The sequence below is a fragment of the Heloderma suspectum genome, chromosome 2, assembly GCF_057233095.1.
Source record: "Heloderma suspectum isolate Gila_16-S chromosome 2, 16-S_ref, whole genome shotgun sequence".
Taxonomy (NCBI): domain Eukaryota; kingdom Metazoa; phylum Chordata; class Lepidosauria; order Squamata; family Helodermatidae; genus Heloderma; species Heloderma suspectum.
This window is the reverse complement of record NC_139459.1, coordinates 20,410,202-20,423,363: the sequence shown is the minus strand read 5'-3', so window position 1 is coordinate 20,423,363 and position 13,162 is coordinate 20,410,202. Positions and strand designations below refer to the sequence as shown.

At 46.0% G+C, this 13,162-nt stretch overlaps 1 protein-coding gene across 1 annotated transcript in view; it reads right to left on the bottom strand.

Annotated features, from left to right (window-relative positions):
• POLI (DNA polymerase iota) overlaps positions 1–11,011 on the bottom strand; it is a 30,884-nt gene extending 19,873 nt beyond the window's left edge. Inside the window, exons 1-3 of the mRNA XM_084832923.1 lie at positions 10,693–11,011; positions 7,650–7,778; positions 6,267–6,431 (exon numbers count right to left, since the gene is read on the bottom strand). Coding sequence (XP_084689049.1) covers positions 6,267–6,431; positions 7,650–7,778; positions 10,693–10,798 — 400 coding nt within the window. The 5' untranslated portion in view covers positions 10,799–11,011. The remainder of the gene's footprint in view (positions 1–6,266; positions 6,432–7,649; positions 7,779–10,692) is intronic.
• Positions 11,012–13,162: the final 2,151 nt, after the last annotated feature.

Below are 13,162 nucleotides of genomic sequence, written 5' to 3'. Positions count from 1 at the left end.
GTTCAGACAACACAATAACCGACACTTAAGGGCTGAGTCACACCGAGTGGGTTTCAGTATGGGCTGAGTGTGGGTTTTCATTAAACCCTGGGTTGTTGTTGAAATCTGGGTTATCATGTTGTCTGAACCCAGCCGCAATAACAAACCACTGTGAACAACCGACAGTTCATAACCCAACAACAAGCCATGGGTTCTTTTCATGGGTTGTTTGTGGTTAACAAACCATGGTTGGTTAGTGGGGCTGGGTTCCACAACACGATAACCTACGTTTCAACGACAACCCACGGTTCAACGACAACCCACAATCAACCCTCGAGTGTAGGTTACTGTGTTGTCTGAACCCAGCCAATGTAAGAATTTGGGGGGAGGGGGAAAGAGAATACAGTGAAAACTTTTCAGACATACACAATCTCCATAGTGAGAAAATCCAAGGTTTCAAGTGGCTGTACTGAGGTCACAGCAAGATGACTGTTCCAGATACGAGAACAACTTACATCCCTCACCCCAGACATGTTCCTCCCCCTCGTCACTTTTGTTTGCAACATTGTTTGTCATGCACTGCCCTTGGGTTTGAAGAGGAAAACACCCTGATGGATTGTACCCACTGCAACCTGAACGATTCATTGACAAGAACTCATTCCAGCCACTGGGAACACCAGCAATGGTGCTCTTTTCCAAAGCTGCACTTCTACCCCCACTTTCCTGGAAGTAAGCCCCACTGAAGATAATGAACCTTACTTCTGAGTAGACAGGCATAAAATTGCACTGTAACATATATGGTTTTATAGTTTGACTCACTACAGGAGGGGTGCAGAACCTCAGGCCTCCAGCCTAAATCTAGCCCACCTAGGGTCCCCATCCAGCTCTCAGGGTTTTCCACATGGCCTCAACCCACTCTTGACCACTGATTGTTTGGTGGTTTCACAGCTTTTGTGCAGTTTTCCCCCATTCTAAGAGGTTGCAGTGCCTCTCTTAAGCTCAGTTACTGGCAGGAAAAGCTTTTAACTAAAATATGCTGGTATTTGTGGCCTTTCAACAGTATCAACAGAAACCAGAAAAAACAGCTGAAAGGCTGGAAACCAAAATCAAAAAAACAGCTGCACCAGTTGAATTCCCAACACGTTTCGACACTGGTCTTCATCAACTGACTTTTTGCTCCTATGGGAAAAATGTGCAAAATGGTGTTCCCAATCATAACTATGGGTGCTGCTTATTTCTTTTATTGTTGTGTTTTAACATATTTATTTTTTATGTTATATTTTAATTAAGATTTGTTTTAATCTGTATTTTATTAACTGGCTTGAGCGGCATTTTTTGGCTGAAAGGTGGAATATAAACCAACAAACAGAAGACTCCCAGCTGGACATAGACCCTTTATTAAGCCCAACACATTTTGAGGAGAATGCTAAGGAATGCATCCATTTCCAGGTCATATCACATCACAATGCAACTCTATGACAACGCCACTACAGAAAAAAGCACTTGGTTGGGTTCCTTGGATAGCTGACTACATACACTACAACAAAGGGAGTGGGGAGGAAGAGAGGAATTGGGGGGAGCTAGGCACCCAAGCTGTTTTTACACCTGGAGTTTGGGGGCCTCACCCTTTTCCTACATGGCACCAGAAGCAAATTAAGAGTACACAATTTGCTTGCAACACTAACATGCAACACCAGCCTTCTTATCTGCTATCACAGGGTGGGTTTCAAATTTTCTACCTTTGGGGAGTCCTTTCCACATCAACATATTTGCCCCTTGCAAATGGCAGAGGATTGTGGAGGGAGGGGCCATAGCTTAGCGGGACAGAGCACATGCTTGGCATGCAGAGGTCCCAGGTTCGATCCCCGGCTTCTCCAGGTAGGGCGAGGAAAGAATCCTGCCGGAAACCCTGGAGAGCCGCTGCCAGTCAGTGTCGACAGCACTGCGCTAGATGGGCCAATGGTCTGACTCAGTATAAGGCAGCTCCCTGTGTTCCTATGAGGGGAGTGTTTTAGGGTGCACACTCAGTTTGTACAGCGTTCACCAGGCTGCTGGGCCACACAGATGCCTTTCATGAACACACCTTTGACATTTCAGAGGAAGATCAGTGGTGGCAAACAAGATGTTTTTCATAGAATCATAGAATAGTGGGATTGGAAGGGGCCTACGAGGCCATCGAGTCCAACCCCCTGCTCAATGCAGGAATCCAAGTCAGAGCATCCCTGACAGATGGCTGTCCAGCCTCGTCTTGAAGGCCTCCAGTGTGGGAGAGCCCACCACCTCCACAGGCAACTGGTTCCATTGTCGTATTACTCTAACAGTCAGGACGTTTTTCCTGATGTTCAGCCGGAATCTGGCTTCCTGTCACTTGAGCCCATTATTCCCTGTTCTGCACTCTGGGATGATCGAGAAGAGATCCTGGCCTCCCTCTCTGTGACAACCTTTCAAGTATTTGAAGAGCGCTATCCTATCTCCCCTCAGTCTTCTCTTCTCAAGGCTAAACATGCCCAGTTCTTTCAGTCTCTCTTCATAGGGCTTTGTTTCCAGTCCCCTGATCATCTTTGTTGCCCTCTTCTGAACTCTCTCCAGTTTGCATCCTTCTTAAAGTGTGGTGCCCAGAACTGGACACGGTACTCCAGATGAGGCCTAACCAGTGCTGAGTAGAAGGGAACTAGTACTTCCTGGGATTTGGAAGCTATGCTTCTATTAATGCAGCCCCAAATGGCTTTTGCCTTTTTTGCAGCCACCTTACATTGTTGGCTCATATTCAGCTTGTGATCGACAACAATTCCAAGATCCTTCTCGCTTGTAGTGTTGTTGAGCCACGTATCCCCCATCTTGTAACTGTGCATTTGGTTTCTTTTTCCTAGGTGCAGAACTTGGCATTTATCCCTAGTAAATGTCATTCTGTTGTTTTCTGCCCAGCGCTTCAGTCTATCAAGATCACTTTGAATTTTGTTTCTGTCTTCCAAAGTATTAGCTATCCCGCCCAATTTTGTGTCATCTGCAAATCTGATCAGCATTCCCTGCACCTCCTCCTCCAAGTCATTCATGAAGATGTTGAAGAGCACTGGGCCCAGGACTGAGCCCTGCGGTACCCCACTCATTACCTCTCCCCAGTTTGAGAAGATCCCATTGATAAGCACTCTTTGAGTCCAATTCTGTAGCCAGCTGTGGATCCACCGGATCGTTGTTTCATCTAGCCCACTCTGAGCTAGTTTGCTCATCAGGATATCATGGGGCACTTTGTTAAAAGCTTTGCTGAGGTCGAGGTATATAATGTCTACAGCATTCTCACAGTCCACAAGGGAGGTTACTTGATCAAAAAATGAGATCAGATTTGTCTGCCAGGATTTGTTCTTGACAAATCCATGTTGGCTTCGAGTAATCACTGCATTGTTTTCAAGGTGCTTACAGATGGATTGCTTTATCATCTGCTCCAGAATTTTCCCAGGGATTGATGTCAGACTGACTGGTCTGTAGTTCCCAGGTTCCTCCTTTTTACCCTTTTTGAAGATAGGGACAACGTTAGCCCTCCTCCAGTCATCTGGCACTTCCCCCGTCCTCCATGATTTCTCAAGAAGAATAGACAGTGGTTCTGAGAGTTCTTCTGCCAGTTCCTTTATTACTCTAGGGTGCAGTTCATCTGGCCCTGGAGTTTTTTACTCATTCAAAGTAATTAGGTGTTCCTTGTCCATATGTCTATCGATCTCAAGCTGCAATCCTGCCCCTTCAGCCTGTACTTCACCTTTGCCAGGGAGGTCATAGATAGACCCTCTTTTGGGAGAAGACTGAGCCAAAGCAGGAATTGAGCACCTCTGCCTTTTCTTTGTCTGTTCAGGACAGTTTGTCTGTCATTTTAATTGAGGGATTTTTCCAGATCCCTTGATATAATATTTGAAGGCTATTGCACTATGGCAGGGGTGTTCCTGGACCAAGTTATTCCAGATGTTATTGGACCAAGAACCATCAATCTGAGCCAGCATGGCCAGTGGTCAAGGATGCTGGGAGTTGTAGTCCAACACATCTGGAGGGCACCAGATTGGAGAAGGCTGCTCCAGAGGATAGGATCCAAACTAATGCGTTCAAATTATGAGGAGGGGCATTTTGACTAAACATTAGGAAGATCTTGATGATATGAGCAGTGTGACATGGGATCAAACTGCCTTGGAAGTTGATGGACTTTCCCTTCATTAGAGGTTTTCAATCAGAGGCTAGTTGGCCACCTACCAGGGGGGCTGTCGCAGTGGGTTTCCTGCATTAGCAGGGGGCTGTTCTAGATAACCTTTGAGGTCCCTTCCAACTGTATGACTCTCTGATGAATCTCATTTTTATAGGTGGAGGAAGCAATCCTATGGCCCCCAGACAGCGTTTGAGGGGCCATAGGATAGTTCGGATTCCTTGCTCCAAGGTCGGAGACAATACCCTGACCTCAGAAAGGGGAACTGGAGCTCCAGCCCCCCTCCCCCTTCCAGCCCAAGTGGAAAGAACTGGCCTTTGAGGTCGAGAACTCAGCCTTGGAGATGGGGGAAAGAAGGCATTACTGTGGGTGGGGAGGGGAGGATATGAGCTATCCTGAGCCAGCCTCCTTCCCTCCCCGTCTGAAGCGCCATTGCTAGGTGGGAAAAAAGGCCTGTCTACCGAAAAATGCAGGGCGGGAGGACGGTGAGGCTAAGATTGTTCATAAGTCTCCGAGTTCAGGGGCTTATGATCACTGAGGGCGCCATAAGCAGTTATCTCAACCTAACCCACCTCACAGGATTGTTGTGAAGGACACAGTAATAAAAGGGAGGAAATTGTGCAATCACACAGAAAAGCGCAGTATAAATAATAATTCTACTAAATGGGCGGGTTGCAGGGGCAGGAGACGGTTCTTCTTCTGGCACAAAATGTGCACTCTTGTTAGATGTGTAGAGTTAGTGGGGAAGCCGGAACAAGAGATTGCATCTTGCTAAAGGAGACCCAGGGACCCTATCACAGGAACATTTCTTTCTTTCTTTCTTTCTTTCTTTCTTTCTTTCTTTCTTTCTTTCTCTCTCCCTCTCCCTCTCCCTCTCCCTCTCCCTCTCCCTCTCCCTCCCCGCCCCCCAATCTCTCTCTCTACACACACACACATATATTGAGACCCTGGTTTTCAGCTAAGATTGGCTCCCAAATCAATGCAAAATCCATAAAAAAGTACAATAGTATGGATCCTAAGATACATTAATTTAGAGCAGCTGGGGAGCCATAGGATGGTGCAGATCTTTTACTTTTTGCATTTTTATTTATTATTCTGTATGTATTTATGGCATTTATATCCCACCTTTTTTTCCTCTTGCAAGGAACCCAAGGTGGCTTTCGTGGTCCTCCTCCTCTCCATTTTATCCTCACAACAGCCCTGTGAGGTAGGCTAGGCTGAGAATCAGTGCCTGGCCGAAAGTCACCCAGTGAACTTCACAGCCATGTGAGGATTAGAACCTGGATCTCTTAAGTCCCAGTCCAACACTCTCACCACTACACCACACTGGCTCTCTTCTCTGCAGCCACGGACAGAGCTACAGCCATGGAGGAAAATATGCAGTCATTGATCTTCTCTCACCCCTGCTCATTGGCTTCTCTTCCGAGGTCTCAGCTATGACCTCAGAAGAGACACTGGGAGAGGGAGAAAAGGGGGCAGGGAGAGAGGGAATAAAGGCTGGGATCCACTTGATCCAAGAGCCTCTCTGTCCCCACCCACTCCCTGAAATGCAAGCTTGACAAGCTGAGAGGGCAGAAAATCTTTTAAATGGTGGTGGTTGGTGGGTGGGTAAGGGCTGTAAAATCCTCCAGCCTCTGGCTCTTGCTGGCAGGCTTTGGATAGACAGAGGACTCAGAGATCAGTTCCCTCTATCGAGCAGCAATTGCACAGGGTTGTATTCTTAAAGAAGTTCACTGAAGGAACTTTTCCATCTTCCCCTCCCATAGGAAGCTGCCTCAGACCAGGTTAGACCATTGTTCATTTGCTGCAGCCTTCTCTACTCTGACTGGCAGCAGGCAGGATGGGGAACACCATCTTCATCTCTGGAAGATGGTGTTCCCCATCACTCACTTTCTGGTCTTTTTAATAGATGGCATGGATTAAACCTGGGACGTTCTGCACACAAAGCATGTGCTCTACCAGTGAACTATGGTCCCTACCCAAATCAAGGAGGTGAGGCATGAACCCACTGCTGAGCCGCTCGGACAAAGAGGGCTAAAAATCCAAACCAAGAAAATAAGCATGAAATTTCCCAATTCCACAGTATTCAAGAACATCAAGGAAATACCTGTAACCTTGTAAGACATTTCTCTGTATTTCGTCAGATCCTCTCCATTTACCAGCACCAAATCCGGGCACTTTTCTTTTGCTTCTTTCACAGACATGAGTTTCTTGACCCCAACATTCCTAGCTTCATAATTACAGGTGACTAACAGGTATTTCTGATGCACACCTGGGAAAAGGTAAACACGCAAGCTGAAAAGAAAAATCCATCTGAAATATTCCACATTCCAAGTATCTTTCAATAACATCCACAGTACCACTTCATTTTTTAATTTACAGAATTTGCAGTACAATCCTATACATGTTTACTCAGATGCAAGTCCCACTCTATTCAATGGACCTTAGTTCTGGCAAATGTCTTTAGGACTGCAGCCTTAGGAACTCACAGGTTGTTTCAGGACAATAGCCAAAGAATGGATTTTTGCCTAATGGAAATCTAATGGCACATTAATGGAACAGCTAAAAATATTTGGCAAATTTAGAAGTCATGTTATGTAAAGCATTGAGTAATAACAAAACCTTAATTTGGAAAAGTGGCAGAATTTTTGTTTAGAAAAAAACTTCCAGAGGGGTAGCTGTGTTAGCTTGTTGCAGCAAAAACTACCAAGAATCTTTAGGGTGCCTCAAGACTCTTTGTTAGTTTAGGTAAGGAAGTCCACGCTGCTGTTTTTGAACTTGATCTTGCAGGCAGTGACCTACAATTAGGCCTCTGAATTACCAAGTTTCAAAGCTGCTATTAAAGGAGAATTCCTGTTTTCCCACCCTGCTTAGTTACCTCCCATGCAACTGGGCTTCTGTCAACAGAAAAGACTCGAGTTCTGTCTAGTACAGCAACCCATCTGATAGTGGCCAAATAGATTAATGAAATGTAAATGCCTACTTGAAAGGACAAGTAAATGTGACTGGCTAAGATTACTATGAATGACGTACTGTGCAAAGCAAAAGTGGAAAGGTCAGGGGTCAGATCCAGACTTAGCCATGCTTAGAGTAGACCCACTGAAATCAATGGGTCTTAAGCTATGCATGAGTATCTTTTATCATTGATTTCAATAGGTCTACTCTAAGTATAAGTAAGTCTGGATCCAACCCCAGGTCTTAGCAGTAGTAGTCAACAAAAGCCACTGACCGGTGCAACGGCGGGTATGGTTTTCTTGCTTTACAGGAAACCTAAAAGTACTTACCATTGGTTTCCACAGGAACAGAGTTAGAGGTAATTACTCAGAGAAAGAGAAAAGTACAAGCACACTCCCAGGGTTGGTTGGATCCAGGTCCTTCATTCCACCAGCAGAAGGTGTCTTTTTGCTGGTGAAACAAAGGATTTAAGGGATCCTACCCCTAGTTTGGATGTGCACCTTGACCAGTATTCAGCAACAAAATGTAAGATCACCTAAAGGTTTGCTTCTTAATGCAGGATTGTAGATCATTTCCACCTGCGCATAAAAACAATCCAGGTCCAAGTGCACAATGATTCGGTGCTGAGTGCTTCCTGTTGACACCACTTTGCCATGATGACAAGCTGCAAAGAAAGGTCAAAGTTCAGATGGCTTGTTTTTCATGTTATGTTTGGTACTGCTGAATCATGTTACTAGTAACCAGATGTAACTAGCGTTGCTACCACTTTATAGAACTTTCTTCTGTGCTTTTAACAGCAGCCAGTCACGCTACAGATCTTGGTCCAAGGAAGTTTTTCCTGGCATGGAGATAATTGGTGAGGGGAAAACTTCATCTTGCTAAATGTGTGTCAATGTGTGTTCAACAGCACAGCAATCTGCGATGCAGAGTTCATAAACAGCTATTCCAACTCAAGCAAACTCTGCACAGCTGTCTGATCGCCAATGGATATTTAAACTGTTGCCCTACCACAACAGAAGGGAGTGATACTATAAATGTGAATTTTAAACTGTTTTTGTTACACGCAGTTTCTAAGGGCACAATCCTATGCATGTTTAGACAGGAAAAAGTCCTACAACTCCCAGCATTCCTCAGCCAGCCCTCCTTGTTGACGAATGCTGGGAGTTACAGGACTTTTTTCTGTCTAAACTTGCATGGGATTGTGCCCTAAAAATGGATCCTAAGTTAAAAAAATAAATCAAATTATCCCATATTACATTTTTTTCTAGAAAATATATCAAGTGTTCAGTTTAATTAGCACCGTAGTGCAGATTGGCCCTACATGACCAAATATGACTCCCCTTCTGTCTAGTAGCAAATAACCCTAGACCCCTTATATCTCAGTCTCTGTTCCTATGATGCTAAAGGTGGTTATTAGTTCCCAGTTCCTTATTTGTGCAAACGTTCTAAACAGAGATCAACCCATACACTAAACAAGGGCATACCCACCTGACATCATTATTTAAGGGCACAATCCTAAGCATGTTTAGAGAGAAAAAAGTCTACAACATACAGCATAGCTGGCTGGGGAATGCTGGAAGTTGTGGGACTTTTTTCTGTCTAAACATGCATAGGATTGTGCCTTAAGACTCTCCTCCAGGTGCCCCACCAAAGGGGGCGATGTGGATTGCTACAAGAAAGGTGGCCTTTTTGGTGGTGTCACTCCAGGTGTGGAATGCGGTCCCCAGAGACTCTCGCCTGGCCCCAACATTATGGTTGTTCTTGCACCAGGTGAAGACCCTTTTTTATACCTCCAGGCATTTTAAGAACTATGTTTAGTGCTTTTAGTATTTTATCCTGCTGCTAGTTTTAATTTGGACTTATGTGCTGGAATGGTTTTATTCTTTGCTGCTGGTTTTATCTTGGTTTTATTCTATACCGTTTTTATTCTTTGTTTTAATGTTTGTATTTTATGTTTTTAATGTATTGTAGCCCGCCAGGTGAACATTGCCTATTGGGCAGTTTAAAAATGTAGTAAATAAACCTCTGCATCCCAAAATAAGCTTTGGACTACCCCATAACCAAATATTGCTGTGACTGGAGATCTCTCCTCTTCAAGTGTTGGGCCACACACAATTTAATTTCATCTCACAGAGGACACTGTCCTGGAAGTGTGAGTACATCATTCAGGGTGGTCCTATTGTTGGGTTCATACCTCCAGTTCCTTATTTGTAATTGTCATTTGTGACCATCACACATGAATGTGCATTAAGCAAAAAACCATTGTTTTGAATTGATAGAATTACTGTTCATCTTGAAGGGGAGACCCCTCCCCCCATCATGGTAATATATATGATATAGGGTAGTTCAAAGCTTACTTTGGAGTGCAGGAGCACATTACTTTTAGGTCCCAATGTAGTTTCTTCCTTGAGCTCTGTTTCGAACATTTGTGCAAATAAGGAACTAGTAACAAATTTCAGCATCATTCTATTCCTGGAGACTTGCCTACCCCCGTTCCTAGGAGATATGTGCTGCACCCTGCACACCGATTCTCAAAAAGTGGAGCGCCCTCTCTGGGTGGGGGCAGATAACACCCAAAGTGAGGGCACAAAGTACCAGGGAAAGAAAGATGCTGAGGAGGTAAAAACCTTTCTCCACATACAAGGATGGGATGAATGCATTCTAGCAAAGGATGCTCACTGGCTTGCGTTGTGGGCCCCTATTTACCCCAATGCTTGCTGCTTTGTTCTAATGGCACAGCCCTGTGCAAGATTTTAGGAGGGGCCATTACTATCCCATTCTACTCCCCTTTTCTAATGCCGGCATCGAGTGAGTGCCACAGATCTCTACATCTGTACACAGCAAAAAGCCAGCCATCTCTGCGCACGTTGATGCAGACAATATCAGGGCCAAAACAGACATGCCTTTAAATGTGTGTTTAGCAGCCAGGCCTTCTTTTCATATCTACCCTAGAGTGGGCACGGGGAGTCTGATCTGGATCTTAAAAGCCCCCCCCCCTTATGGTCCCAATCCGGATCAAGTGCCCTATGCCTACTCTACAGTAAATTTAAAAAGACCTCGGGGCTTTTTGCACACTTTTACAGTGCAATCCTATGCATGGCTACTCAGAAGTTCGCCCCACTAAATTCAGTGGGAGTTACTCCCAGGTAAGTGTTATCGGATTGCAGCCTTAAAATAATGTCTATCTTATGGGGCAGGGGGGAGGGCAGAAGGCATATTAAATTTAAAAGTGGGACCCAGCACCCAAAAGTTAGAGAAACGCCGCCATACAGTAAAAATAAACAACAACGACCCTTATCCCGTGCTGCGTGTTCAACCATGCCCTGCCTTCTCCTGCTAACCTAAAGGATGGGATCGAGCCCCCTTGGTCTTAATCCCACCCCAGTCTTGTCCGGCCTCCCAATACCCCAGGAGGCTAAAGGGAAGTGGATGCGAGTTATTAACGGGTGGGGCTGACCCGCTTTCCAGACCACTTTTGTGTCGATTTCAATAGAAGGCAGGGGCTCGCGGGGGAAGGAAAGAGAGAGGGAGAAGAGCTCTGCAGGATCAGGGCTTTGCTCGATCCGCTCGGTATTTACACGGGACTCTTCCAGCAATAGCAAGAGAGCCCCTGCGAGGTCCGCCGCCGGGCTGCGGGAGAAGCCAATCCGGTTCATCCTCCTCCTCTTCCTCGGAGCCCTCCATTACACGCGGCGTCTGCGCAGCGACCAAGCGCCGCCTCGGTGCGCTCCGGAGTCCCCGCTTGCCGGGGATGGCGAGCGGGCCTGGAAGGCTGAGTTACGAGAGGCGGCTCCGTCGCGATTCCGTTCTCTCTGGGTGCCAACGGGTCTCTGGGGCCGGACGTGTCGTCGGGATGGGCTAGTGCGGATCAGACACTTGCACTTCCTTTTTCTATGTAGATTTCCCCCACTTCCTTCAGTGCCCGGCTGAGAGTAAATTAGTTAAAGAATCCTATGCGCTATTATTTGGGAGAAAGTCCCGTTGAATGTAGCAGGACTTACTTCTGAGTAAGCAAGAGTGCGTGCATAGGGCTGAACGTGGAGATTCCGATCCGGAATTTTGTCCGTGAACCGATCCTGTGGTTAGAACTGGACTTACTCCCTTAGAAGCTTGGTCAAGATTTCAGCCTAAGGAGCTGAAAGCGATTAAGCCGGTGTGAGTGTGTATATGTATCCTTAAGGTGGTTCAGGCCTCCCTCCTGATATGTTGGACTACAGTCTTTATCATCCCCAGCCATTGGGCATGCAGGCTGAGGATTATGGGAGTCAAGCTGAGCACATGCTCAGCACAGGAATTTATTTTCTGTACCAGCTCTAGGTTCACAGTCCTGGCACTCAAGGACCACCTGCACCCATAGCAACCTGCCTGGGCCGTAAGATTGGTTTCAGATACTCTGCTCACAGGCCCAGCACCAATCTCAATTAGCTTGGTGGGCACTAGAAACAGGGCCTTTTTGGTGGCTGCCCCATATTTCTGGAATTTCGAAAGGATTTGGACCCACCTTTATTAGTTTTTAAACATGCCTTGCAACCTTTCTGTTTTGATCTGCTATCTCATAGTTTTAGTTTTAACTGCTTTGATCTGTTTTATGTGATTTGTGTTAAGATGTATAGTGTTTTTAGAATGCTGTTTTAGTTTTGTAATGATAATTAAGGGCACAATCCTATGCATGTTTAGACAGCGTAGCTGGCTGGGGAATGCTGGGAGGTTTTTTTCTGTCTAAATATGCATAGGATTGCACCTGAAATGATTTTAGTTGTATTTTATGTTCTTTGTCAAGTATGTGAGCCGCCTCTGGAGGGCTTTGCCCTGAAAGGTGGCATATGCGCACCAAAAACAAATTAAAAAATCCACTTGTAGTCCCCCACCCTCTGTGTTCTTCATTTTTGCAACCAAATTTAGAAGGTCTGAAGCCTTTCTTTTGCTGCTATTTGTGAAACAATTGGTAACCAAAAGCCCTTGGCAGCTGATCTACTGCAAATCACCCAGAAATCTAGAGCAGACCCCAGTTTACCTTCTCCCTGCCCATGGTTTAGAATACCAGAATAACCCTGTGGGAGGGTGTTTTTTTGGTGGTGGTGGTGGAATAGACCCCTTTCGCTACTGATCATAATCTACACACAGATTTCATGCCACCTCCTAGAAGAAAAAGCTTTCCATATGAGTTGTCTCTCTTCACCTAGTGAGTAGCAAGAGAAAGGCTTTCTGCATGTGCTCAGAGACACTCTTTCCCCATCGCAAGTCACATACTTCAGAGCTGAGCCTAGCACTGACTGTTGGTTCTGGATTGGGGGGGGCAGGGGAGGGCTGCGTGCTGAACTCAAATAATCAAATAATGATGTGATGTGTATTTACTCAGAAGTACCTTTTGCTGCTAACAGTGTGACTTACCTCTCAAATAAAGGTTCACAAGTGGGACCTGGCACAAAAGACTGTAGTGTATCCTCACCCTTCCTGGGTGTGGTCCTTTCCGCCCAGTGTAAATGAAGGAAGGTTTCCTCCCCTCAACCCTAGGTCCCTTTGCCTCTAGGATGTTTACTATAGCCCAGCTTTCTCCCACCTGATGCCCTCCAGATTGGCCATACTGGCTGGGGATGATGGAAGTTGTAGGAAACATGTGGAGATCAGATTGAAGAGGGCTGCTATAGGCTGTCAGGGGCTTCCCTCCTGTCCCCCTCCCTCCAGTCCTCCCCCCCCACTCTCCCCCCTCAAGAGGCCCATCAACACTTGGTAAGCCCTGGAAGCTCACTGGTCCCGGTCATTTCAGGGTTCCTCCCTTTTTTATTTAATTTACAAACATGTTTGTGCATACTTAGGGAGTCCTTCAAGTATTCAGAAACCACTACCATTGGAGTGTGTGTGTGTGTGTGTGGGGGGGCGGGGGGAGGGGTTACTTCTAAACCGACAGACATTCAGCTACCCAACTCTGCTACTGGGGCAGGGGTGTTGAACCACAGGCAAAATTTGGCTGTCTGCGGGTCCCAATCCTGCCCTCTGAAGTTCTCCAGAAGGCCATGACCCCTTCTCTTGGCCCCATGCTCTTTCCCC